At 47.8% G+C, this 24,688-nt stretch overlaps 1 protein-coding gene across 1 annotated transcript in view; it reads left to right on the top strand.

Annotated features, from left to right (window-relative positions):
* Window positions 1-24,070, top strand: part of LOC104166103 (pappalysin-1-like) — a gene marked incomplete at its 5' end in the record, with an annotated part of 53,872 nt that extends 29,802 nt beyond the window's left edge. The window contains 4 exons of the mRNA XM_009705931.1: window positions 1,420-1,529; window positions 8,066-8,137; window positions 12,054-12,152; window positions 23,963-24,070. Of these exons, the coding sequence (XP_009704233.1) occupies window positions 1,420-1,529; window positions 8,066-8,137; window positions 12,054-12,152; window positions 23,963-24,070 (389 nt within the window). The remainder of the gene's footprint in view (window positions 1-1,419; window positions 1,530-8,065; window positions 8,138-12,053; window positions 12,153-23,962) is intronic.
* Window positions 24,071-24,688: the final 618 nt, after the last annotated feature.

Raw genomic sequence — 24,688 nt, forward strand, 5'->3', positions numbered from 1 at the left:
GTCAGCAGGTGCCGATCCCAGATGCAAGGGCTGGTGGGTCTGATCCTGGGATGGGACCACAGCTGTCATTGAGGTGAGGGACTCATGGGCCAGATCCTCCATGAGAGGGTGGCTCTCGCTGGAGAGGGAAGAAGAGCTTGGCGAGGGCACAGTGGCCGTTGGCTCTTATCCTCAGCAGATGGAGACATACCACACACTTTGTTAGGCTTGCCCAGCACCACCTTTCGGGATCAGATTGTTGGGGTTTTCTTCTCTTCTTTATTTTTTTGGAAGCCTGATCGATGTCCTTCTGAGAAGGCGCTCTCCCGCCATTCACTTGCAATAGGCCTGGTGTCAATGGGCCTCATCCAGCAGGTCCGTGGAGCCACTGCCACGTGTGCTGGGAAAGCAAAACAAACCCCAAGCGCTCCCTGCCTTGCTGGCTCAACGGCCCAGGTCTGCTCTGCTCCCGCTGACTCCTCCATGTGGGAGTACGTGAGAAGGCACAGGCAGGTGGGGAAAATAATAGCATCCAGTCGTGGTCACTATGAATCCCACACACCTTTGGTAATTCCTCAGACACCTAATCTGCCCTTCCAGGCTGAGGGGTGTGTTGAGCCAAAGGTTCAGCTCTCCGAACCAGTGCGGAGATTAATTCCTCCCCCCGCGCTGATTGGAGTGCAGAAATCCTAATGACATGTTTGCAGCAGCTGTGCCATTCAAGAGTGATTTTCCAGGGGGGAAATGGTAATGGTCCAACACACTGGGGCTTACGGTTGTGTCACCACAGGGCTCTGGGATATTGCTGCAGAGTATCACAGCATGTTTTAATAAAGAAAGGACAGGATTCCAACTGGGCATGACAGTTAATCAGAGAAAAAGCAGGTTTATGTGTGAACAAAGCCATCGTTACCTCTCTGCATACTTCTTATTGACTGTGGGACTTAGGTGATAGCTCGTCTGCAATATCATTAGGCTTGGTCACCCTCTGAAAGATTATTATTGAAGGTCTGTAAATCTGACAGATCAAACGGTAGGTTTTTGTCATGTCATAGGTGAGATGAGTTCGATAGCCTCTGCTTAATCAGCCTTGTTGCTTGAAAGAGCAGTTGAAATGGAAAAACGCTCACATTTTCTTGATGATCTGAAAGCGCAAAACCTGACCCCCTTCTTGGAGTTAATAGCCAGCGAAATACCTAGATATGCAGCTCATACAAAAAGGCCCTGGAGTATCTGCCACCCCCACCATCTCCTGCTGAGATACAGGGTTGTACTCAGCATTTCATGTGTGGCTAGAAGATATGTGATAGTTACGGTTGACTGCTAATTGCAATTTAGGAAAAATGAGCCCTAATCCTGTCCTTCAGCTGGAAGGATGCTGAAAGGGTCAGAAGCTGCTTGCTTTATCCTTTAGCTTTATCCTGTCCGTGTTCCATGCAGGCACGGAGTGTACCACCTCATGTCTGGATCACAGTCACGAGCCCATCCTCCTGCGCATGAACGAGACTGTGCAAGACATCCAGCACTGGATGAACCCTCAAAGAGTGAAGGTCGGTGCCTGACGATTTCACTAACTATATCCCTTGTTGCATGTTTATGTGCAGTGAGTGAACAGCCTTACCTGTGGTTCATTCAATGAGGGGAATACATGGGGAATTCTGCCCTTTAGAAAGAATTCCTGATTTTTGTTATGTCGTTGCGTGTTGTTTTGGTAACGTGGTGGCTTTCTCTCCAAGTTGCTTTCTCTCTGGTTTCCCAGTGAAAGTCAGTTCAAGGTAAAGGCCCCAAATCAGTGTGCTCGGATCCACCCCGCACCTACGGTAGGTGTGATCTGGAAACATGATTCATTGCACAGGAAGATGTGATGGACAGTGAGGGAAAGGGCACTGGCCAGGTTTTGTTTTCTGCCTCCTGTTTGGTATTTTGCATTCTTTGCGTGGCAGGGCTGGATTTTTCTACACTGCTTTTGGGTGACAAAAGAAGCTGATACAGAGGGTATTTCATTTCCAGAACCAGCAGAGCTGGCTGAGTCCTCCCCCCGCCCCTTCGCCCGTATGCGAGAGATGCCTGCTCAGCACAGCCCCTTCCAGAGGTCACCACTTCTTCCTCCTGCCTGCTGCAAATGCACAGGCAGCACTAACCGCTCACGGCTCTCCGTCCTGCGCATCCTCCAGCACACACCGGCATCAGTTTGCCCTGATGGGGACATGCACACTCATGTACAGTGTCTTGCGTACACGCTCACCCCTGCACACACATGCCACTCATGGCAAATAGCTGCTTGGTTTCATGCCTGCCCTCGGATATCAGTAGGAGACACTTGGATACCAGTGGGAGACACAGACATCTACCTTTTTCTGAAAACCCTCGTGGCATCTACACAAATGTGCCCTCCCACCTAGAAAGGCGTGTAACCCGGCGCTTGTGCCTACACAATATTTCTGCAGGTGTGACTCCATTTAGGAGCAGAACAAGCAGCCAGCACAGCCCCAGCATGTCCTGAGCAACTTTGACAGTCGATTTGCTTCTTTACATGCCTAAATATGTACCCAGGGTTTGGGATTTTTGAAATCTGGCCTTGGTAGTGGATAGCAAGCCGCTCCAAAAATCACTTTATACTTCCCTGTTTCACGTGGAGCAATAGAATAAATCCTGGAAAGGGGTGGGGAACCAGAGAATACGACAAGCTTGCAGTGTCCTTCCCAGCTTCCCATTCACTCCAGACACCAAGATTATGTTACTGCCTAAGCTTAGGCTTTGCCAAGTTTCTGGCATGAAACATAAAGAAAACCCCTATCTCTATATTCGGGGCAATTTCTCACTGGCCCTTTCCCGAGTGCTAGGCTTTAAAGTGGTTTTGTAACTCATGGTGAAATAAAGTGACAGCTTCCCTCGCGTTCTCTGCTGTGCTCCAGCGTTTATTGATGCGAGTACACAGAGGGAGCTGTAACGAGTTTTATACCTGCAGGTCTCTGGAGGGCTCATTAGGCAGCAGGGAAAACATATAGTAGTAAAGTGGGGAGTGAGGGATGGAGAAGAAATCATGGTTTCCAAGAGTACAGTGGTAAAAAAGACCTTTTTTGCCTTGATGGTGAGGATCTTGCAAGAGTTTAAGGCTGTGAGCAGATACAAGTTTGACCCCACAAACACTTTGTAACTGGAGGCTGAGATTTGGGCTTGAAAACTTGTGTTGGGAGATGGAGGGGAGCCTTTAGGAGATGAGCAGGATGATGCTGAGACTTACTGGAGGGGGGTTTTTGGTAGCTGTAAAACATCCATCTTATTCAACTGTCCAGATAAAGGGATGTCGCTCACAGGGAGTGATGCCTCGTGGGGTGCCACTGGGGGAGATGCTGTTGCTGGTGGGACCGGGAAAACCCTGGAGAGATGGGGCTGGGATGCCTTAGGGGAAGGTCCCCGTTGCAATGTTTTGTATATCATTAATAATACGTGTCTCTCTTTACGGTCAGTGACAGCTTGCTGTTGTGCCATACGAGTAAAGCAAGCAGCTGGTTGTATTTACACGGCAAGCCTTTGTGGATCTCCAAGTACGTGAATGACGCAAGGAAACATTTTTAGTTACTTAATTTCAGGCACAAGTAATGTACAAATGAGTGCAGGATGAGACGCAGATAAAGGCAAGACCGATCTCTGGAGCTTACCTTTGAGAGGACAGGCACAGATAAAACATAGGGAGAGCTGGCAAGGAAAAAAACCAGTATTTGTGTGTAGCTGCTCAAGCAACAGCTGTTATGGAAGCAAAGTGGGAAGAGGGAACCATCCCTCCTCTGGGCGTGTTTAGAGCAGAGCTGTGCAAATCACTTGATTTTTCGGTTCACTGGAAGTTCTGTCAAATTAAAAAAAAATGTTTTCTCCTAATCAAAGTGACTTTTTTGTTGCTGTGATTTTTGGTGAACCAAAAAATTGGAGAAAAAAAAAAAAACATGTTGGTTTGAACATAACGTAGCATTTCATTTCCAAGAATTTTTTTAAAACTTTTTGTGTAATGAAAATGAAAAAAACTTAGAAATTAAATGTCCTCTCTAAGGAACAACAACAACAGATATTTCATTTCAAAAAATGTCTAAATATTACTGTGGTTTTCAGAATTGGTTTAGGCTGAGTTGCTTTGTCGGGTCTGAAACAGTTTGCCGAAATCAGTGTAGGTTGGCAGTGTCTTCCAAATCAGTATTTTCATCAGGAAAAAAAAAAAAAAATTCACCTGAAATCTTCTGTGTGTCTGTTGTTCTGCAGCGGGCCGTGTTCGAAGCAACCGTTGCTGTTCCCGTGATTTCCCATTTACCGTGCGTGTGCAAGGGGCAGCGAGCTGTTGCAGACACCTATAGATAGAGCTGCCAAGACTGACTGTGCAGGCAGTGTAGAGAAAAAAGTTAAATATCTCAGAAAGACAGCTTGACAGCTCTTTCCCATTGACTGCAGAGGAACAGGGCAGACACCTAATTTCTTAGGTTGTCTGAATTTGAGTTCTTGCCTTTGTGCTGAGCAGGAACAGGCCAAATACTGTGCAAGCAGGTGCACACCTGGGATGGCCTTCAGAGGGTCGGCATGCCCCGACGCTGCCCGCCAGCCGGGCTGAGTGTGGCCATGGCCCCTCTGCACGCCTGGGATGCTGCCCTACTGCTGGAGATGTATTTTCCCTTATGCAGTGCAAGCCCTGGGCTTTTGGATGTCCAGAAGTCATTAATGGGAATTCTCCTTAAATACTTCCCTATTCGATTACGCTTTATGTAGTTTTCCTCCTTCCTTCTCCTTTCCCCTTTCTGTGAGTGTTAGGCTCGTTTTACAGGTGGGGAAACTGAGTCACGGAGTGGTGAAATGACTTATTGCAGTGCGGCGGCTCAGCGCCGGGGAAGGCAGGAGTTCCCACCCCGTCTGTAGCTACAGGAGGAGACAGCCCCAAAATGCCCTGTCTGCCTGCTTGTGGCAGCAGCGGCCGATCCCCTCACCACCGCCACGTTAAGTCCACGGTTAATTGTCATGTTCATTTAGTGCCTGAGGAGAGATTTAGCTGAGACCAGTAGCTGCCAGTCCCTGGGCTTTAGCCCTGGGGGACACTTGACCCATCTAAGGTGGAGGAGAGCTCTCCACCGGCCTCTTGGGGAAACCTAATCCCCTCTGCAGCCCGCAAATGGTTGACATCATTGTGTTAGCCCCACCATGGGAGGGAAGCGCCGTGACCGGAGGCACTAGGTCTTCCCTCACAAGGAGAAAATGACAGCTTGATTTGCTTTCTTGGCTTTTTGTTACCTACTGTGGGAGCGCATCCTGGCTTCCTCTCCCTTTGCAGCAGATGGGAGTCACAGCCACCAAACCGCAGATGTAGCTGGATGGCGTTTCTGGGATGGGGACAGGACCAAAGTCAATACACCCGGCTGCACAGCATGGCCCATGTGGGAGGGCGGCTGTGCTGCAGAAGCCAGTGCACGAGGGCAGCTGGGGCCATGAGGGTGGCATGTGTCACCACAGCGGCTGGGAGCACGTGGCAGCACGGGGAAGGGATGGAGCTCGCAGAGGCAGTGGCCAGATGGGCTTTGTTCCCCATGCACTGCCTGGCACGTGTTGGATGTGGTCCTTCCATCCAGCTTTTCCCGCATCCTTTTTGGCCTTGTGAGTCCACCTGCCTTTCTGTGCGCACTGATGCCATCGGGTCTTGGTCACCACCTGCAGTAGTGCTGCCTATATCCTTCCTTGCTTGCTTTTTATACACTTGTTTATCTCAGTTGCCCTGTGCAGCGCCCTGTGGCACCTATGTGCCTCTTTGCACCGCAAGAGGCAGAAACGATGCCCAGCAACCTGAATCATCCCCAATTTCTCAGTTTTCCAACCCAGTCTCTCCCTCTACTCATATTCCCTCTCCCATCCCCTTGCACCGCACACACCACAGCAGCACCTGAGGGTACAAACAGACTGGGTGGTGGGAATTCAGGGTTTGGAAAACCAGAAAGCGGAACCAGGACCATGGCTGAGGGCCCTTCCCTCAGCATCCTCTGCTTCCAGCTCTGTGAATGTTAGCAGGATTGAATTCAGCTGGAGTAGCTCTAATGGTCTCCGCTAGCAAAGTATCATCCAAGGAGAGGGCGAAGTAACTGGGACTAAGCCGTTGGCAGGTACCACTCAAGAGCAATGTGCATGTCCCACTGCCCCAGTGATCCATCTAGCACAAGGTCAACTGGCTTTCCTACGCTATGGAAAGCGGCTCGGGGCTGCACTCCCTTTTCCTGGACGACGTCCAGCCCAAGGCTGTGCAGCCCTTGGGATTGAGGATGACCTTGAGTGCGAGCTCTGAGGAGATCACTGACCTAGCAGAGACTTCACCTTCCATCTGTTCCTCTAAGGGAGGGTGCTGGGTTTTTGATAGTGGGAGGGTCAGGGAAGTAGTCAGTGCATCTCCTGCAAGGGGTTGCTCTCGCTTGTGAACCTCCTTTCTTAAGAGCCTGTTTCAGGGCTATTCGGCTCCTTTTGTAAGCTCCACATGCTCACACACATTCACACATATCAAGGAGTTTTGTAAATATTGATGCTTCTTACCAGGGGAATGTGCAATGCTCCTTGGAAGTGCACTTCTACTTATTGTCTGGCTGGCCTTGGATACGGGAGGCAAATGCCTGAGGTTTTGTACTTTCATTTAACTCTTGGGTTCAAATGCTCTTGAACTGCTTCCTTTCCTCTCCCTCCTCCCGGTCTGTTGACTGGCCTTGTTTATTTTGAAACCTAGAAAAGTTTCCTTTCTTCTCCCTCTGAAGTGCAATAAACAGAAGCGGAGGGGGAAGAAAACCCTCACCATTTGTGGCAGGCAACAGCCTGGAAATCTCCAGCTGTCTGTCAAGAGCACGCTGGGGGAACGTCTGACACCACAGGGCCCCCGCACCTTGCAGCCTCCCTCCCGGGGGATAAACAACGTCCTCCCCCCTCGCCTGGCCGCTTCTCCGCTCACACAGACGGGCCCTGTTGCGAGGCAGGTGGGGCAAGCCGGGCTTGACTAATAGTGGAAAATCCGAGAGCATCGGAAAGATAAACAGCCCAAGTCAGATAGTATAAAAGTCCTTTTTCTAGCACACGCCAGGTAAGCCTCAAATGACAGAAACTGTAAAAACATGCTGAGGTTCCCCTGCAGATGGATTAAATTAGCCCTCAAATAAACAGGGGAAGGGATGGCTTGTGCGTCAGGTCTTCCCAAATGTTAATAATCCCTTCCTTCCCCAGGCCTCCATCCAACCCTGACCCGTGTCTTTGGGTTCATCTTGCCCAACTGGACATTGTAGTGTTCCATCCATGGACAATAACCCAAAGTGAACGTTGTGCCTGATGTCCTGGTGAATGGATGGGAGTCCTATCTCCCATCTCCACTGACTGGCCAAACTTTTCATCCACTCTTAAAAATCTCAGTTTCCATGTCTACAGGCAAACAAGGGCTGCCCTGGTTGTGTCATCATTGAGTAGGCTGCTCATAATTTTTGCCCAAAGCTGGGCACTTCAACATTTTTCTTCTAGAAAATCTATAAACAGAGTTGGTACAGAAATTATTATAAAGTTTATAAAATGTAGCAGATGCTGCTGACCTATCTGGGGGTTATTCTGAAGGTGTGTAGTGGGAGGTGCTATTATTTAAGATGATGTGAAAATGTATCTGAAAGTCCACTTTTAGCTGTTTGCATCTTCAAGAAGCACAGGTATGATGGGTGGTGAAAGACAGCAATGCTTTGCAGCACCAAAGAAATCCCTGAATGAATTCCTAAAATGTCTCCCCCCTACCCAAGAGCAAGACAGTGGACCCGTGCCTTTGCTTTTGCCTGCCATGTCCCCCCACCACGACTGAAATATTGGACGTGACATTTAAGGAGAACCTTAAATATTATTTTAATCTCAAATGTTCTGTTATTGCAAGCATCAAGTCCAACACTTCTTGTAAATACCTGGAGGACAGCCAGGTCCTGAGAACGCAAGAGGTGTTAGGAGCTGAACTTCATTGGTTAAGTACAGGAGAGCCATAGGAGCCAGCACGCTGACTTTCTGTACACTGATTTCTTTGTCTTAACCTGTTGGTTTTTTTTCTTCTTCTCTCCAGAGCGTTGTCTGCACGGCGGGACTCAAGTGGTACCCTCACCCTTCTCTGATCCATTGTGTCAAAGGCTGCGAGGTGAGCTTTCGCGTTAGCTCAGGTGGTCCGTGCTTGCTCTCCTAAATGTTATGGTAACAGTCACTGCAGTCACGTGGGCTGTAACTGCTGTTTTTCAAGTGGGGATAACGGATTTTTGCCCTGACTATCCTATCGAACAGACTGTGATCACCTGCATCAGTTCTGACACTCAATGGTGAAATTGGTGGTTTTCCTAGAGCCGATGGTTGGGTGACTCTCACAGCAGTTACATGATCAAGTAGCTCAACAACGTTGGTAGACCACCAGAATTTCTTAGGATCTGGGAATTTCTGGGAAGTTGAAAAACCTTCAGGTTTTTTTCCTTGATTTTGACATTTTATTAGAGGGCAAATTCTTTCCAAGGCCAGCTAGGCTTTGGGCATTGGTGTGTGCAGACAAACTTTAGGAAAGCCAGAGGCAGAAATGATACCACTGGGTGGACAGCATAGCTGGACGGTGAACAAATCACACATCCCTCCACTGTGCACCTCCGTCTGAACCAGAAAAAAAAAAATCAGAAAAATGTAGTTACATTTCAGCTATGATACATTTTTACAGTCTTGTGTGTTATTTGGAAAAAGCAATTATTTTGAAGGATGTTGTTTCTGCTGGCAACAGTCTTTGAAAAGTCTAAGAAGTCTTAAGATGCTTCCAGTTAAACGAGGCTGGAGCACCTCTCTCTGGGTCATGGTGCTCACGCGGTTTCCATCATGCCAGCCCTTAAGAAGTCAGTCCTTGTGGTGCCTCTGTAAGGCTGGGAAGCTTCGTGCCCATTTTAGAAACGGGGTAGCTCACAGGCAGAGGGATAAATGGCTGCTTTGGTTATGTGGACGGGCAGTGGAAGAGCTGTGTCTTGACCCCACATCTCCTGACTTTCTGCGGCACTGACTGTGCTCTCGGCACCCACTAACCGAATTTTACAAGCGCATTTAAGTTATTTGCCCGAAGTGGCAGAACATGGCACAGAATTCCTAAATCTGACACGAAACTCTAGACCACATTGCTGTGCGACGTGATTTGTCTTGAAGTGAAAGACAGGTTTCCTTCGCATACAAATGTTGGGCCCAAGAGGGTAATAACTCTCCAACAATGTAATAGTTTCTGTCTAGTTGTTCCCTAAATGAAAAGCATTCTGCTGTCAGTGCTTTGACTGTCATAAGCCATCTCACGCATTGCATTCATGCAGGCTGGCTAGGTGCCCCTATTCTCCAAAGAGAGCTAAAATAACATCCAGCGACCATTAAGAAATGCCATTCAGGTGCTGATGCACCATTGGGTATCCATTCTCCTGCTGTTTAAGGATAGTTGTTACTGAGGCAAACTTTGCAATGATGTAGTAATTTACCAGAAGCCATTATTACTGACATGCTTTTTCTCAGCATTTTCTTCCCTTCCATCATTGTTAATTGCCAGACCCCTCTGCATCAATAGGAACTTTCTTCTTTTCATCATTCATTCAGCAGTGTCACCGCATTGCAATCTATCATCTTGGAAGGCTTTGCCCGGACAATTGATAATGGCCTCTAGCATCATTTTTAGAGCGTGGTGCTTCCAGGATCCACGAATGGGCCAGAGCTTGTTCTCTGGCATTAAAATTTCAGAAGCAATGCCATCTTCACCAAGCCTTTTCTCACAACTATGGAAACAGGGACTAATAAGCCAGTAGGTCAATAATACTGATAAATACCAATAATGCTGATACAATCCCTAGGGTATTAATACCCTCAGCGTTAGGGAGGGTTCCCTGAAGGGAAGGCTGTAAGCGGGGCATTATTTCAGCTTGGCGACCGCAGTGGTCACCGAGGTGGTGCTGCAATGTGATTTTTTGTCGCTCCCTAGTGGCAGGAACAGAGGTTTCCCAGTCAGCCCCCTACTTCTCGGCAGCTAACTTGGGTGTCGCAGTAGAAAAGTGGTCCCTCTGGGCTCCCTGGATAGTCCTCCAGAAATACAGGAGCATTAAGGTAGGCATGAAGACCTACAGAGACCTCACCCTCCGCAGCCAGGCCTCCAAGGTCTCCCAAATGAGGATTTTGGTGCCAAATCAGAATAGATGTTATTTGTCCCATTCTTCTCCTCCAAAGGACTAACTTGCCTACTCTGTGCCAGTGCGAGTGAAAGGCAATTTCTTGCACAGATTTATTTTGCTGATTTTCTAGCACTCGTAGGTGTAGGCACAGGCATAGGCGTGGAAAAATTGAAGTCAAGGCTTTCTTGACAAGCAGGCACAGCCAGGCAGTACAAGGGAAACATGGAGAAGCCTACAAAATTTCCTGGGAGGTTGGGCAAAGTTTTTGAATGTGACGAGGTTGAATATGACCACGTTTTTGAATATGACCAGGTTGGCCTAAAACTATCTCTCCAACTACTTATAAATCATTACTTTTTAACTCTTAGCATATTAATTAAATTGGAAGGGCGTTTGCAAGTCAAAGTCTTTGCTTGTATAAGTCAGTCAATCTCTTTGGAAGTCAATGGAGTTAAGCCAGTTTACAGGGACAGGAGCCTCACCGGTAACTCTGATTTCCCTGACAGCATTTGTAGTTTTTGCGTGCAGCTGAACAAATGACACGCAATGAGTCAGTCACCTCCTGGTAGGCCCACTGTGGTCCGATATTGCCATCATTGCCTGGATTTCTATACCCTGACAGAAATATTTAAATTTGCAACACATCAGCAGTAAAAGCCTGCATCTGTACCACTCCACAGGGTCCGTTTCAACACTGATGAGCATGGCCATGGCTCTGCCTGGGGAGAGCACGGCGAGCTCTCAGGGCTGGTTTCTCCGGTATCTGTCATCAGGGAGACTCTGGTACTGCAATTGCTGCAAAATCCTCCCAGGAAACCTCCACAAGCCTCCCCACTCGCTCTGCAACGGTGTCTTCTTGTAGGAAAGTCCCTGGTGTGTTTTTCTCAGTGCAGAACACATGAATTTGCCAAAGAGCAGATAAAATGGGAATGGCCCCATGAGCTTGTGCATGTAAGAAGTGTTACAGAGATATGACTGTGCTCTCTCTACTGAGCATCCATTTTTCTGAGCTTTCATTGCTGCCTGGGATTCTCATACCTGGCACGGGTCTTTTTTAGCATCAGGCACAGCTTTGACTTCCAAGAAAGACTTCTGTACTTACTGACCAAGAAGGCTCCAACGTGCAATGAAAAACTAGACTTCAAGCCTTTTGTTCAGAATCGTGATTATTATTCAGGTCCTGTGCAGCACATAGACTAGTGATCACATTGCACAGACTAGTGACCACATTTTCTTTTTCAAGGTGATTTATGAATTTTACTTAATAGCTCTCCACAACATCCCTCTGAATAATTGCCATTATCCGAGCTCTGAGCTGTGGAGCGGAGGAAGATTACGTGTCATGGCCAAGGTCACACACAGTCACTGCTGGTCAGAGAACGAGAGCACGTAGTCCCTGTGCTGAGCTCAGACTACTTCCATTTCTCTTTGTGATATTTTTTGTGCCCTCATTGCTGACACTTGTTGCATAGTTAGGAGAACTGTGGTGGAAAGTACAGCTATTAAAAGCAAGCCAGTTTTGCTGCTACGCATAACCTTCTTAGCCCACATAGTTTTGGAAGGTTAGCTTAAAATTATCAAAAGATGCCACAATTTTAGATGCCTTGATGCTGTCTGTGGGCCTATTCAAATTAATATTCCTGAAGCAGCATCTTATGTGGGATGTGAAAAGCCAACAAGGGCTCATTTCCCTTCCATCTAGTGTCCTTTTTTTTTTCTATCATCTGCTTTGAAGGGAGATGGGAATAATCATCTCTTGTTTTTCAGGGCAGATGGTAATGTTACAAACTGTATGGCTCCTTCAAGTCTTCGTGTTTTCTTTCTGACATATTGTTGCAAGTTTTATCCGTGTCTATGCTCTCAGCCTTTTTCTGCTTTTTCCTTTTTCAGCCTTTCATGGGGGACAACTACTGTGACTCCATCAACAACCGAGCCTTCTGCAACTATGATGGTGGGGACTGCTGTGCCTCAACAGTCAAGACCAAAAAGGTAGGGATGCCTTTTCCTCGTTTCACTGGGAATTCTTTGGGGAGTGCTGCTTTGCACTTGGAAAAAATTTATTTTTGCTAGAATAGGGGAGGTCCAGGGTCTCAGAAGGACCTTCAGTCCAGGCATCAGCTCACCACAGGCACTGAATTCGTGTTAGTTCATTTTGAAGTTCTCTCTTGATATGCATGTGCATTTCCCATCATAATCCACTTTATACCTGTGCAAGGCGGGTCCTTGAATAAAGCAGTCAGAGACGTTCATTCATTGTTATTGTAAATAAACCCTAGCTTCTCTATAGGCAAAAGCTGGCTCCCTCCCTCCAAAACCCTGGGGCACATTCATCAGCAAAGCTGCACCTACTGCTCAGGAGACCTTCACACAGAAACACTGAGAAGGGTGGATTTGCCCGTCCTGATATCCACCCTCAATGCTCAAAAGGGAAACTAAAGGTTGGGAGTCATTAGGAAAAGAGCAGAGAGCAAAACAAAAGCATCGTTGTAGGTCTGTACTTTGATCCGTGTGTACCCACAGGCGCATGGCTCGCTGCTGACCATCGCATCGCCAAAAGGACAGAGTGGGACAGAGAAGGGTGTGGAGTAGGGCAGCAGGGCCGAGCAGAGATGTGAAATGTCTTCTGCACAAACAGAGACCACGTAGACCAGAACCTGCAAATCTTGCAAAAGAGACAATGTGCGTGGTTACTGGCAGAGGTTTATAAAAACTTTATTCAATGCAGGGAGGATGCTTAGGAAAATAAAATCCACTGTTTCTTACCACACAGCAATGAGGGGGTGAAATGATAATTACCTGGAAGCAGGATCCAAACAAATGAAAGAAAATGCTTATTTGCACAATGTGGATTTGAATGATAGGATGCATTGCCATAGAGTATTATTACGAACAAAAATGTATTTGAGCAAAAAGAGACTAGGCATGTTCATGGAGGTTAGCTCCGTCAGTGGCTATTACACACTGTGATCTGGATGTGGTTTCTGGCTCAGGAATATCTAAACCATTGACTGCTTGAGCCTGGGGAAGGATCCCTCCACACGTTCCCCTTTTTTTATGCTTCTTTAACATCCATTTCTGGCCACTGTTAGAGACAGGGACTGGAGCTATGGAGCTTGTCGTTTAAAGCAGTACAACATGTCATGTTTCGAACCAGGATAGGTTTTGAACTTGTTTCCCAAGGAAAGGAAGGAAAATTTTAGCCTCTGCCGTATGAGTTTTTTACCTTGTCTTCAAGATTTGACTGTAGATCACAATGAAAATCCAGCTATGTTAATTATCTGGTATATATGAACAAATAACAAAACTTGAGAGAGCTTGGGCTTAGCATATGACATCATCCATTTCCCCCATCTGAGGAAGAAGGTCCTCTCTACCACAGCTGAGGAACTGAAGACCTCTCTGCAGGGAACAGTCCTTTCTGAGCTTTGGCTGGAGGCTTCTTTTGCTTGGTTCAGCCCAAGATCTCTTCCCAGTACAGCACTGTGGGCTGTCTCTGGCCCATCTGGGAACACTGGGGAAGGGAAGTGGACATGTCTTGGCAAGTGGAAGGAGTTCGTGTCTCCACTGGGGAAAGGGTAGTTTTCCTAAATGTGCTTTTTTGGATAAATTTTCTCCTATATTGCTGTGTTTCTTTTGCAAGTGGCCTTGCAAGCCGTGTCCTGGGAGGGAAGCATGGGCAGGTGAGCTTCTGGCTTCCCCAAGGGTGGAGTAGAGCACAGAGAGCCCATACGGGGCTCCCTGCTGACACGACCACTGCAGAGATGAGCGGGATGACAAGCAGCAGCTCATCTTCAGTGTCGTCTCCAAGAAGAGATTCCTATCTCTGGCTGATTTTCCACCTCCTTGGGAGGAGCAGCCCAAGGGCAAGCACAGCTTGCTGACTGGCCTCACAGGCCACCAGCTGGGAGAGCAGAGCTGGAAGTGCCCAGTAGCTCGGCATGGTGTAGGTCTTCTCCTCCTACAACAGCCTGCCTGGGAAACTTTATCTCACTGCCTCCAGGCTTGAGAGCAGGGGATGAAAAATCCCAAGAGGTGCCAGAGGAATGGAAGTGAGGTGGCTGGGAGGGGACTGACGCAAACCAGCCCCATCAAGACAGGAGCTAAGGGCACAACGTATTGCTGGGGGGGTGGATGGGACTGAAACACAAGGGATGTGAGTGTCGAATTGAGGGGGAGAGGGGTAGGATTAAGGTTTGGGAGCAGAATTTATTGCTGGGCAGGGAGTTGAGACGGAGTGGGATCTGCAGAGAGTTCTGAGCACTTACCAGCCAGGCGAGTCACGCTCAAAATATCTGCTGTTTCGCTGCCACCCAGAAACGAAGTGACCACCCAAGAGAGGGAAAGCACTTTGTAGTCCAGTTGGTTACTGGTTTCTGTGCTAAAACTGCCCGATGCAAAGGGCAAGTGGTTCAGAGACAGGCAGCTGGTCACACATCTGATGCATTTCCCCTATGGAGCGGGAGGTTTTGCAGCTTTTTGGAGATAAATCTGCTTCCACTGACTTTACTGGGAGCTGTATCTTTGTGACCTGGGGAATTAGACTTGCCCTAGTTTGTACTTTAGAAATACCTATCCTAGAGTTTATATGGTTTGACGGCTGAGCCACAGAGCCCATCACTTCCTCGGCATGCATTCAGCTTCCCAAAATCTCCTCTCTCCCAGAACACCAACAATATCCCAGGAGCAGAACAAGGCACTGGGGAGGAGTGAGAAAACCACCTTCTCCTTGGACCTACCATGCCAAAAGCAAGATGCTAAGTCCCAGTTTATTACGTTTATAGGGTAAAGGGGGGAATAATAACCCAGCCGGCAGGGCTGCGGCATCAGAGCCGAAGAGGCAGCAGGCAGCACCTCTCTGCCTGCAAAGCGGCCGCCGACACCTGCGGCAGCAGCCGTGGGGGCCATGGGTCTCGGCTCTCAGAGTTATTTTCCCGTCTGAGGCCTTTGACTGAGACCAGATTTCAGGCAAGGCTGTTCAAATACAGCCCTCTCTTTGAAGAGGTTTATGAGTGGAGCGTTACAGGAGATATTCCAAAGGGAAAAACAATGAAAGGTGAGAGAAAAGGGAGCTGAATAAAAATACTCCGCATACCAAATCCTTCCAGCACAGTTTGCCACCTACTTAAAAAGGCACAGTTTTAAAATACGCATTGGGTGTAAAAGCCAAAAACCTGGAGGAGACATAGGGAGGGGCGAGTCCAGCTCTGTTAATTCCAATACCAGATGAGGATGTATTTTCATAAGGTTGTAGAAGGAGCGAGACACATGAAAGAGACTGCTTTGCTCCTTTTCTTTCAGGGTTACATACTATGTGGCAGATGTGTCAGTCTTTCAAAGCCCCTGCAAGTTTACCCATAAATGTCTAACATTTATGCAACACCTGTTTTTCTCCCAAAATGTCACAGGACATTTTACAAGCTTTAGATTTATCATCTTTTCACCGTTGCAGCCATTGCTGAATTGACACATGGTTCACATTTAACAGAACGTAGCAACTCCGTGCATTACTTTAGGAAAGGGCTGGAGATTAACATTGCATCATGTGAAGATTCAGGAGTTAACAGTCAAGGAAGAGGTGGCTTCAGATCTTTAATGTCCGCAAACTGTCAAGACTTAAGTTTCACTGCAGTCCTACTACCCTCCCAAATGCACTTTCAGCTGCGCACAGTGCTGTGAACCAGGCTGCGTGAAATCAAAATTATTCAACCCATATTCACTTTAATTCTGAGCCTTCTTACGTAATGCGAGATTTTTTACACGCGCCTGTTTTGTTGCCCTGAAAATGCACAAGAGACTTCTTCCGTGCAGCATTTGCTTAGGCCATGTTTTCCCTTTGCATTTGAGCATTAGCAGCAAATGACCTTGTGCATTTCTGCAGCGAGAGGGGAACAGAGCGGTGCGACTTCTCTGACCAACCGCTGACTAATCAGCGCTGCTGCTTAGATAGGAAATAATGAGTATTTGCCCTGCACTATTCACAATCAGGCTAGAGAGCTTAAAAGAAATCATTAAAGACCTCTTTTGAATGCTACAGGCGGCAACGAATAAATTCAGTCATATTCTGGGCATAAATTCGAGGCAACTGCAGTCAGCAAGCAGGAAAAAGAGACATTCATCAGCTTAATTATTTGTTGTGCGCTAATTGATCAGTGTCCCCTTGCAGCGGGCGAGAAGCCAGGGCTGGCGCCGGGACGAGTGCCACCCGAGGAAGCAGGGACGCGCGTCCTGCGGCACCGGGCGGCGTTGGGGAGCGGGGGGCTGGCAGCAGGGTTTGCAGTTGGGGCAGAGGACGGGGCTGTGCTGCTCACAGCTTGCCCTGTGCATGACCCAGGAGCAGCTTTGAGAGACAGGAAGGCCATTGCCCGCCAACCTCCAAGGGAGAGAAAGCTTCTGTTGTGTATCTGGAGGGGATAAAGTCTTCCGTGAAGGACAAAGCAAAATCCCATCTCCTTTTAATCTTCCTCCCCTCCTGACCCAGCACAGGTTGCCAGCTCCCTTCTGCCTGGCTGCTCTAGGAAGCTGCTTCTTGCTTTGTATCCTGCCGCAGATAAAAGAAGATACTATTTTTTAAAACGTTAAATACGTGACACTGCTAAAGTGAAAAAAATAAATAACTTGGGCATAACTGGCTGTCTCTGGGCTGGCGGCCGCCTGCGAGGAACTCCTGGGGTGTGCGGCGTTGCAGGCAGAGAGGCTGTGGCTATTCCTTTCTGAGTCGTTTCAGGAAATCCTCTCCAGTCGCTGTTCTCCTTCACTTCTTTTCTCTTCCCCTTCCCTTTTACAAGTTTTCCCTGGACAAGGCTGTCTAGAAAGGCCTTGCAGAAATCAGAAATGTCTCTCTTTAGGCTCTGCTTATGTACTTTGTTCCAGAGTCGGATCACAGATTTGTTTAGTTGAAGCTCCTGCAGCCTGATCTCTGCAGATTTAAATGCACAGAATTTGCTGTTTTAAAGTTCTCCCAACTCAAACCATTCGAAAGGGTGAATTTTCATCTGTTTTTCCTCTGTGCCTTTCCTTTTAGTCGGATAAGGGGTAAACCTACAGCTCCCGTGAGAAAAACCTGTCTCACTCAGTTATCACTCAGGTTTTCCCTCAACTGCTTTGCCCCATAGCACTTAGAAAAGAAAAAGAAAAAGAGAAATTGTTCCCCCCCTTCAGCCTCTTGACATTTCTGTCCAACACCTTGGAGAGGAAAACCAGCAAGTGCCTCGGCGGAAAACAAATGAGGACTTGCGGTAGATAGAGGACCGTGTGGGATTCATCCAAAGCTTTGCTTATCTAAAAGATAGGCAAGTTATCAAAACCTCTTCAGAGACTTTATGGCCGAGAATTCAAGGCCTAAAGAAAGGAGCTTTGAACTGAGGGGTTGCTGCTGGCTCCAGCAGGGATTTTCAAAGACTCTCCCTGTCTCCCCAGAAGCAGGGGCGGGGGGGGGATCTGCTGCACTCCTACCCCTAAGACAGCAGAAATAACCACTTCTCAGTGGTTATTTTGGAGAAATAAGTGCCTTCTCCCAGCTCTCTAACTGCAACGCAGACCTGTCTTGGGGAATCTCGGATCTTGCTCTGTTGGCAGAACATGGTTTTGAGGCAGTTCGCACAATTAGCAGCCTAAGTGATCGCCCCGGCTGAGGAAATTCTGCTTATCCAGAACAATTGATGTTCCTGACACGATGCTGCTCCCAACAACTTGAACATCCCCAGCTGGGTGTGTTTGTCAGCTCTATAATTAGCTGGTGAGATACGATGAATGGTGGGTGAGCACGGAGGAAGGAAGGATACAATGCGGAGCGTTGCTTCGTGCCTTTGGAAGCGGCTGAGCGCTGCGTGCTCCAAGCACCCTGGTTCACCCAGGTGTGTGGGTGCAATCCCTTTGCCATGAGCTGTTGGTCACAACCATAGCTGTTTGCCATGTGAGAAGCGTTTTCAGTCATGGTTGGTTGGGATGGGAGCTTATTTTGGGGCTCAGAGCTTGGTTTCATAATCATTCAGGCAGGCTTTCCAGGCGGCGATAAATTAAAAGCAGTGATGGTAGTAGCACATGTTGCCTATCCTGAGAGAACGTTCTTGGCTTCAAGGGACATGGGGCTTCCCACAACATACAGCGTTCCCAGGGGACATGCTAGTGGAGGGTGTTTGCTTTGCTATCCAACCTCACTTCATTAGCAAGTGTTACAAAAACTAGGGAACAAACCTTCCCTGCTCCACCGCCAGCTATTTGGCCTCTGGGTGGTCTGGCTGCTTTTAAATCTTTGGTGATTATTTAGACTAATTGCATTCATGTTTGCACAATCAGTAGCACGAGGGTAGGAAGCACAGCTGATTGCTGAGCGACTGAGCCCCGTGTGGTTTGGCAAACGGGCTCCCTCGCTCCGCTCAGCAGGCAGGCGGGGATGCGGAGATCCGTGCAGGCAGGGCTTTCCCGGGGATCCCTGCTGGCTTTGGGCCATCCCGCTTCCACCGGTTCTGGTGAGGCTGCTCCCGATTTATACCCGGCGGAGAGAGAGGAGCATCTGTTGGGTTCTACACTATGTTTGCTGACTTCAACGGGTGAAAGCCCGGTTTATGGCGGGGCAGTGAACAAATATTCAAGCCTTTAAAACTGTGTGTGCTGCACAGAGAGGAGTTTTCCTGCGAGCTTTGTCTTTGCCTTTCCCAGGCCCTCTGGAGCGGTGCCCTAGGTGTGAACCTGCATACCAGTGCCCGGAGTTAAAAGGGGGCTCGCTCTTGTTCCGTTATCTCAAAACAGCCCTGGTGACCCAAATGCCAAAAACCACTGAGAAGATCCTTACAAGATGCATTTTTGTCCCGCAAGGGCCTTGTCAGGGAACAAAATACTCCCCGGCGTTTGAGCTGCAAGGGTCTCGGGAGGTGCGGGGCTGCGACACTCAGCGCGGCCTGCCACACTTATCTCGACATGCCACGCTTGCCCGCAGAGGCTCTGTCTGCAGTGAGGCCTTCATATTTCCAGTTAGGCTTGTCTGGGAGATTTCTCAAACACTTCAGGGCTGAAATCTAACAACAGGCTGTTTCCCAACACTTTGCAGCCCTCCTCCCCTGCTTCACCCCCTGCCTCCAACCCAGGCCCTTCCCCAGGCCTGATTCTGCCTGCCCTGGTGCTGCTGTGAACCAGCCCCAAGTGCGCTGGGTGGGAGGTACAGCCGGGTCAACCTGATACGAGCCTGTGTGAGGAATGAGCTCCGACCCTTTGCAGAACCGTTTCCCATCCCTCCCTGTACCTGTCTGGGATTTTGCCTGTCAACATTCCCACCAGTTCCATATAGGCTGGCCTTTCTCAGCAGGGATCTGACTTGGGATGTCACCAGCCTCTTCAGATAGGTGCTGTGTAACAAGGATTTGTGGCATCTCACTCATTTCACGACCTGGATCCTTGTTCTGCACTGGTCTGTTGTATCGTTGTCTTTGTTCCCATAGTCGGGAGCACAGCATCAAGGACTCTGTTTCCAAGAGGGACCTTGGGTTTTATCCAAGGTCTCATTCCCTAGCGTGGGAGAGGATGCTTAGGGCTCCCATACCTTCGTGAGGAAGGGAAGTATGGGTTCATACACTGTGCAGCATGGGTGGCAAGTTGGTCGAGGTGAAGGTGTCTCAGATCTCCTGTGCGTTACGCCCCAGATGTCTGTGCCAGCCTCCAGCAGAGCCCATAAGCCCACGCCTGCTGCAATTGCTCCTTTAGGTTCAGAGCAGGGCGTGTTGTGCAGTGCACACTCCTGGGGGGATGGACGTGATTTAGGTTGTGTCTGTTTTCTCTTGAAGATAGGTAGGTCTGTGGTCCAATGTGGTTCAGGTGTGATCCACATTCCCCTGACTGCTGTCCATGCACGCCGTGGCTCTGTTCTGGGTGATCTCCAGGAGATGTGCGTGTCGGGGGTGTGTATAGGTGTGCGGAGCTGTGCTCTTCAGTTCTGCCTTTTTCAACCATTTTAGTCTGAAGGGACAATATCCTGCACTATTTCATCAAAAGGCCAAGCCAGGCCCTAAACTTACTTTTTCTCCCTGCCCACCTAGGTATTAGCCAGGTTTTCTACAAGGGGAGATAGATGTAGGTGAAACGCAGGACTTGGCAGGTGGAAGGAAAAAGAACCGATTCTTTAAGACTGGCTTTACAATGGGTATGTCTGGAAATTTCAGTAGAGGTCATATATTCTGTTAATGAGTTGGGCTTTCACAGAGCTATTTAAAAAGAAAAGAAGCAGTTAATCTTGGAGTATGTATATCTGGGCTCCACACCTAAATGGGTTACCGTTCAGAAAAAGTTCAGCATTTATTATTTCTAGCACATCCAGCAGCTTTATTCATGTGTCTGTACTCCAGAGGGCCATCACGGCAGGAGCCCAAGGCAACAGACAGTCCTTCTTCTAAGGGGTTTTATGGTTTCTCTGAGTTGGGTACTTGTGACAGTCCTAGTAGATGCTGTGTGTGGGTTAGACTCACTAAATACCTGTGTAAATCAGGTCCTTGGGGAATTCAAATGTGTATTTGTTGTAGATGTTGATTAAAGTGGAAACCCTGTATTAATGCTAAGTTTTTGGAGAATTTTGTCTTGTCTAATATGACTGTGGATGTGCTCATTACCCATGGAAATCTCTGCCTTTTCACATAATAGAAAACTGATCTCTGGAGCTTACTGCCATAAGACAAAACAATTCATCTATCTGGACAATAGCACTGTAAAAACCAAATTGCATAAAAAAAACCTCTGTAAGGGACATAAAGTGAATAAGGCTAATGTGATCAGGAAGAAACCCTCTTATGCTTGGGCTACCCACTGCTGTGAGCTGCTGCTGAGCCATGAAACTGTCTGCTCTAGGGGGCTCAGCTCTGCCCCAGGGAGAAAGTTTCTGCTCTTCTGTCCATGACCACTATTAGGAGACCAGAGGGTTTCTAGAGGACAACACACGGCAAGACATTTCTTCTCTGATGGCTCCATCTCACCAGAAATTGGCTGCAATGTCGTAGCAATCTGGACTCTTAGGGGCACCTTTTGTTCAGGTTGCTCAGTGCTGAGCACATGCTTACAGTGACCCAGAAGAAACCAAAGGGGAAAACTCACAAGAAGAAAAGGGGGGAGAGAGAATGAAGAACGTAAATCACTTCAAGGCAACATCAAACTCCAGCCAGTTTGGGTTTTTAAGGCCATTAGTTCAGCACAGCCCACAGAGTAGGTGTGGGGAACGTGAGCTGGTAGTTTGGAGATGCAGTCATGCAGGGCTTTCACTCTTGGCTCTGATGTTCCCGCAAGCGAAATGGTAGCATTTCTGGCATCTCCGTGCTTGCAACACATTTCATTGTTCCACTTATTCACACACAGCAGCAGAGACAAAGTGCAGTAGGATGTCATGGCTAATTTCAGCCACTTTACTGAAATGCCTGAGTTGGGTGTGTGGTTGTCCTGTGTTCAACGCAAAAAGTGTATCCACCTTCTCTGCGAGCCTGTCTCTCCTTTGAATGCAGGGGCCACTTAATCACCTTTGTTAGACTGTTACAGACAAACGCAGTGCTTCCAGGCCAGGGAGAGGAAAAAACTTGATTAAGACAAATGAAAGAACCAGGTTCCCAGGTCTCGCTTCCAACCAGTAGCTTCGTTGTACAACAGGGAGGATTTTTTAAGTCAAAGTCATTGCCAAATCCAGATTGAACTGAATGATTCAGGATAAAAAATAAAAATAGGGGAAAACTCCAGACATACTCAAATGTTTTGTTTGAACATTTTCTAAGTGAAATAAGTTTTTATTTCAAGACATAACTTTTGCTCTGAAATAGTCTTTTTTTATTTGTATGTCTTGGAGAGAAAGGTCAAACCTGAACTGTAGCAGATAATCTAAACCAAAATGTTTCCTTCTGCATTGAACAGAAAGTCAATTTTTTTTCATGTGTCTTTTCTTTTTTCCTTTCCAGTATTTTAATTCAGTCATTAAGCAATCCCTCCTCAGCCACCTCCCCAGACCCCATTGTTTGCAGACTTCTCTGTTTTCCTATCTAAGAATATTCATAACACTGTGATAGGAGACAGTCCTGCTTTGGCTGGCTTCTGTTGGATCAAGTGATCCTTAAACTCCTATTGTTTTCTGTAGTTTATAAACTTCTTTAGTTTCCAATTATTTGAAGTCCTTTGCTTTTAACTTTTTGGACTATCTATTCTCTTTGTAACCTCCACATTTGCATAATTGTAGATTCAGATTATTCACCGGTTGGTTATTTAACTCTTAAGTCAGCAAGGCCATGGCTCGATGAAGAGTCATTGCCCTATTCTACCTGGAGGGTCAGGTTTTCTGGGAATGAAGTCAAAAGCAAGGAGAGAAGGCTCTCTAAACCCTGATTTGGTGATGAGCGTTGGCTATTTAATGTCTCTGTCAGCATGTCCCTGCCTTAGACTCCCCAGTTGTGAAATAAAGATCCACACCCCTCCATCCCGTTCTTGTGTGCGTCAGGAGAAAGGCATGCTGGAGCTGGGCATGCAGGGACATGTAGGGAAGGTCTAGGTGGAAATGACAGCTGTGTGTTCATGCACAGTGCTTGGTCCACGTTCCTAGATGTGCTGTCGATGATAGGTAGGGAACAGGCAGACCCAGGCCTCATAGCCTGGAGAAAAATGTTTATGAAAGAGAGAGCAAACGTGTGGCAGCAAAGCCAAGGGAAGCAGACGGAGTGCGCGCGTGCGGCCCTTGCCGGGAAAGTTTGAACAGGTTGAGGCACTGTCTTGGAAGGAGTGTAAAGGAAGGGAATGAGGTCATTTGCTCAGTCTGTGCAGATGGGAGAAATTCTTGGGAATTCACTTCAGGGAAAGTGAGACACTGTTCCACTGCCACCCCCTTTTCTTTATGTAAATACTATGATGCAATAGGCCAAAATCAACTTCCGCTAGCCGGGCACTGCAGACTATTGTTTCAGCTCCTTCCCACGCTTCTCCAGCAAGATCTTGGGCAGATGACAGACCATGCATGTAGCAGACTCGCCTGCATTCCTTTGCTGTTCCTCAGTGCCCGCTAGCTGCATCTCTTGACCTTAAACACAACAGCTATTTGGACAAGTCTCTGCTGGACTGCAGCTTCACCGATGTGCTAAGTAGTGCTTGGTTCAGTTCCTGAGGAATTGAAACCAAGACCATTCATAGTTAAATGCACAAATGGGCTTAGGCACGGCAGCAGCACCCAAGCCACAGATCCCTACTGCAAAATTATACCCTGCAGAGGGGAGATTACGTCCCAGGAGTAGGGTTCACCAAAACCCCAAAGCTGGAGGTGAGTAGGAGTGCTATGGGGAGGATGGAGTCGGGACCTGCTGGACCCAGTAGATTTTGGTGAGCATTTGCGTTGGTCATGTGAGAGGAGGGTTTTGTTACTTTGCTGTCGTTTACTGCTTGTAGCCTTTGGGGTAAGGATAGCTTTTCAGAAGAGGATGGCAATGTAATATGATCCAAGCATTGTGGTAAGTACCCCAAAAAGTCCCAGAGTTGCCTGGGAAGTACATGTCTCCCCAGCCAGCTGTGCTCATGTCTTTGATGCGAACTGTTAAGGCAGTATCTGCTGACCAGTAGCTCCATGAGTTGAACAGGTCCTTCTTTACACTTTTCACAGCCTTTCTTATGGACAGGTAGCTCACTTGAGGCCTCAGTGCACCACCAACTCAGCACTAAAATAAATCACTGTGAAAAAATAACGTAGCTGAAGACTGCAGCTGATCTCTGAAGATAGCACTTCAGAGGTCTCGTTTGTTCTCCAGGGTGCTGTAAGTGTGTTCCCTCCTTCATGTCTTTATGTCTCTGGTTTCCTTCCCCAGGTTACTCCCTTCCCTATGTCCTGTGACCTACAAGGAGAGTGTGCTTGCCGGGACCCCAACGCCCAAGAGCACAATCAGAAAGACCTCCGTGGCTTCAGTCTTGGGTAATGCCAAGCAACGTGGAATGGAGGACCACACTGCTCAAGGCAGGCTAGGAGAGACACCACATCCCTTTTGGTATTGTTTTTAACATTTAGCTGCTCAACTGGATGGCATTTCTGCACCAGGGACCCTTAGAATTCAACCAGTCTGCCTTTAATTTTTGTCCAAGGAGAACTCAAAAGTAGGGGTTTATGTATTAACTATATCTTAAATAGTGATGATGAGAAACAAACAACCAAGAGTCAAGTCGAGAAGACTTTCATGTATCAAAACAGCATGTTATGCCCACCTAATTTGAACAGTTCATATCTAGATTCAAGGCGAGAAACAAGCTATTTATGTACACATATTTATAGAAATAAGTAGAGAAAGAGAGAAAGAGTGAGAGATTATGATCAACGCAAAAACACTTTCCCCTCCCCAGCACTCAACTCAGACCGTTCATGGAAGAGGCTGTGCTCTTGGAGGACTCCAAGCTGAGCCTTTTCTGATGCTGAATGCCAAGGTATCGCATGCTCGGGGCACTGAGGTTGGGGTGGGATCTCCATGGGGCTGTGCCTCTTGGCAACTGACGCTTGCCAGACGCCCAGCCAGCTTGAGAAGTGGGATGCATCTGCTCCTCAC

Source organism: Cariama cristata, unplaced genomic scaffold, assembly GCF_000690535.1.
Source record: "Cariama cristata isolate BGI_N322 unplaced genomic scaffold, ASM69053v1 scaffold38058, whole genome shotgun sequence".
In the NCBI taxonomy this organism is placed as follows: domain Eukaryota; kingdom Metazoa; phylum Chordata; class Aves; order Cariamiformes; family Cariamidae; genus Cariama; species Cariama cristata.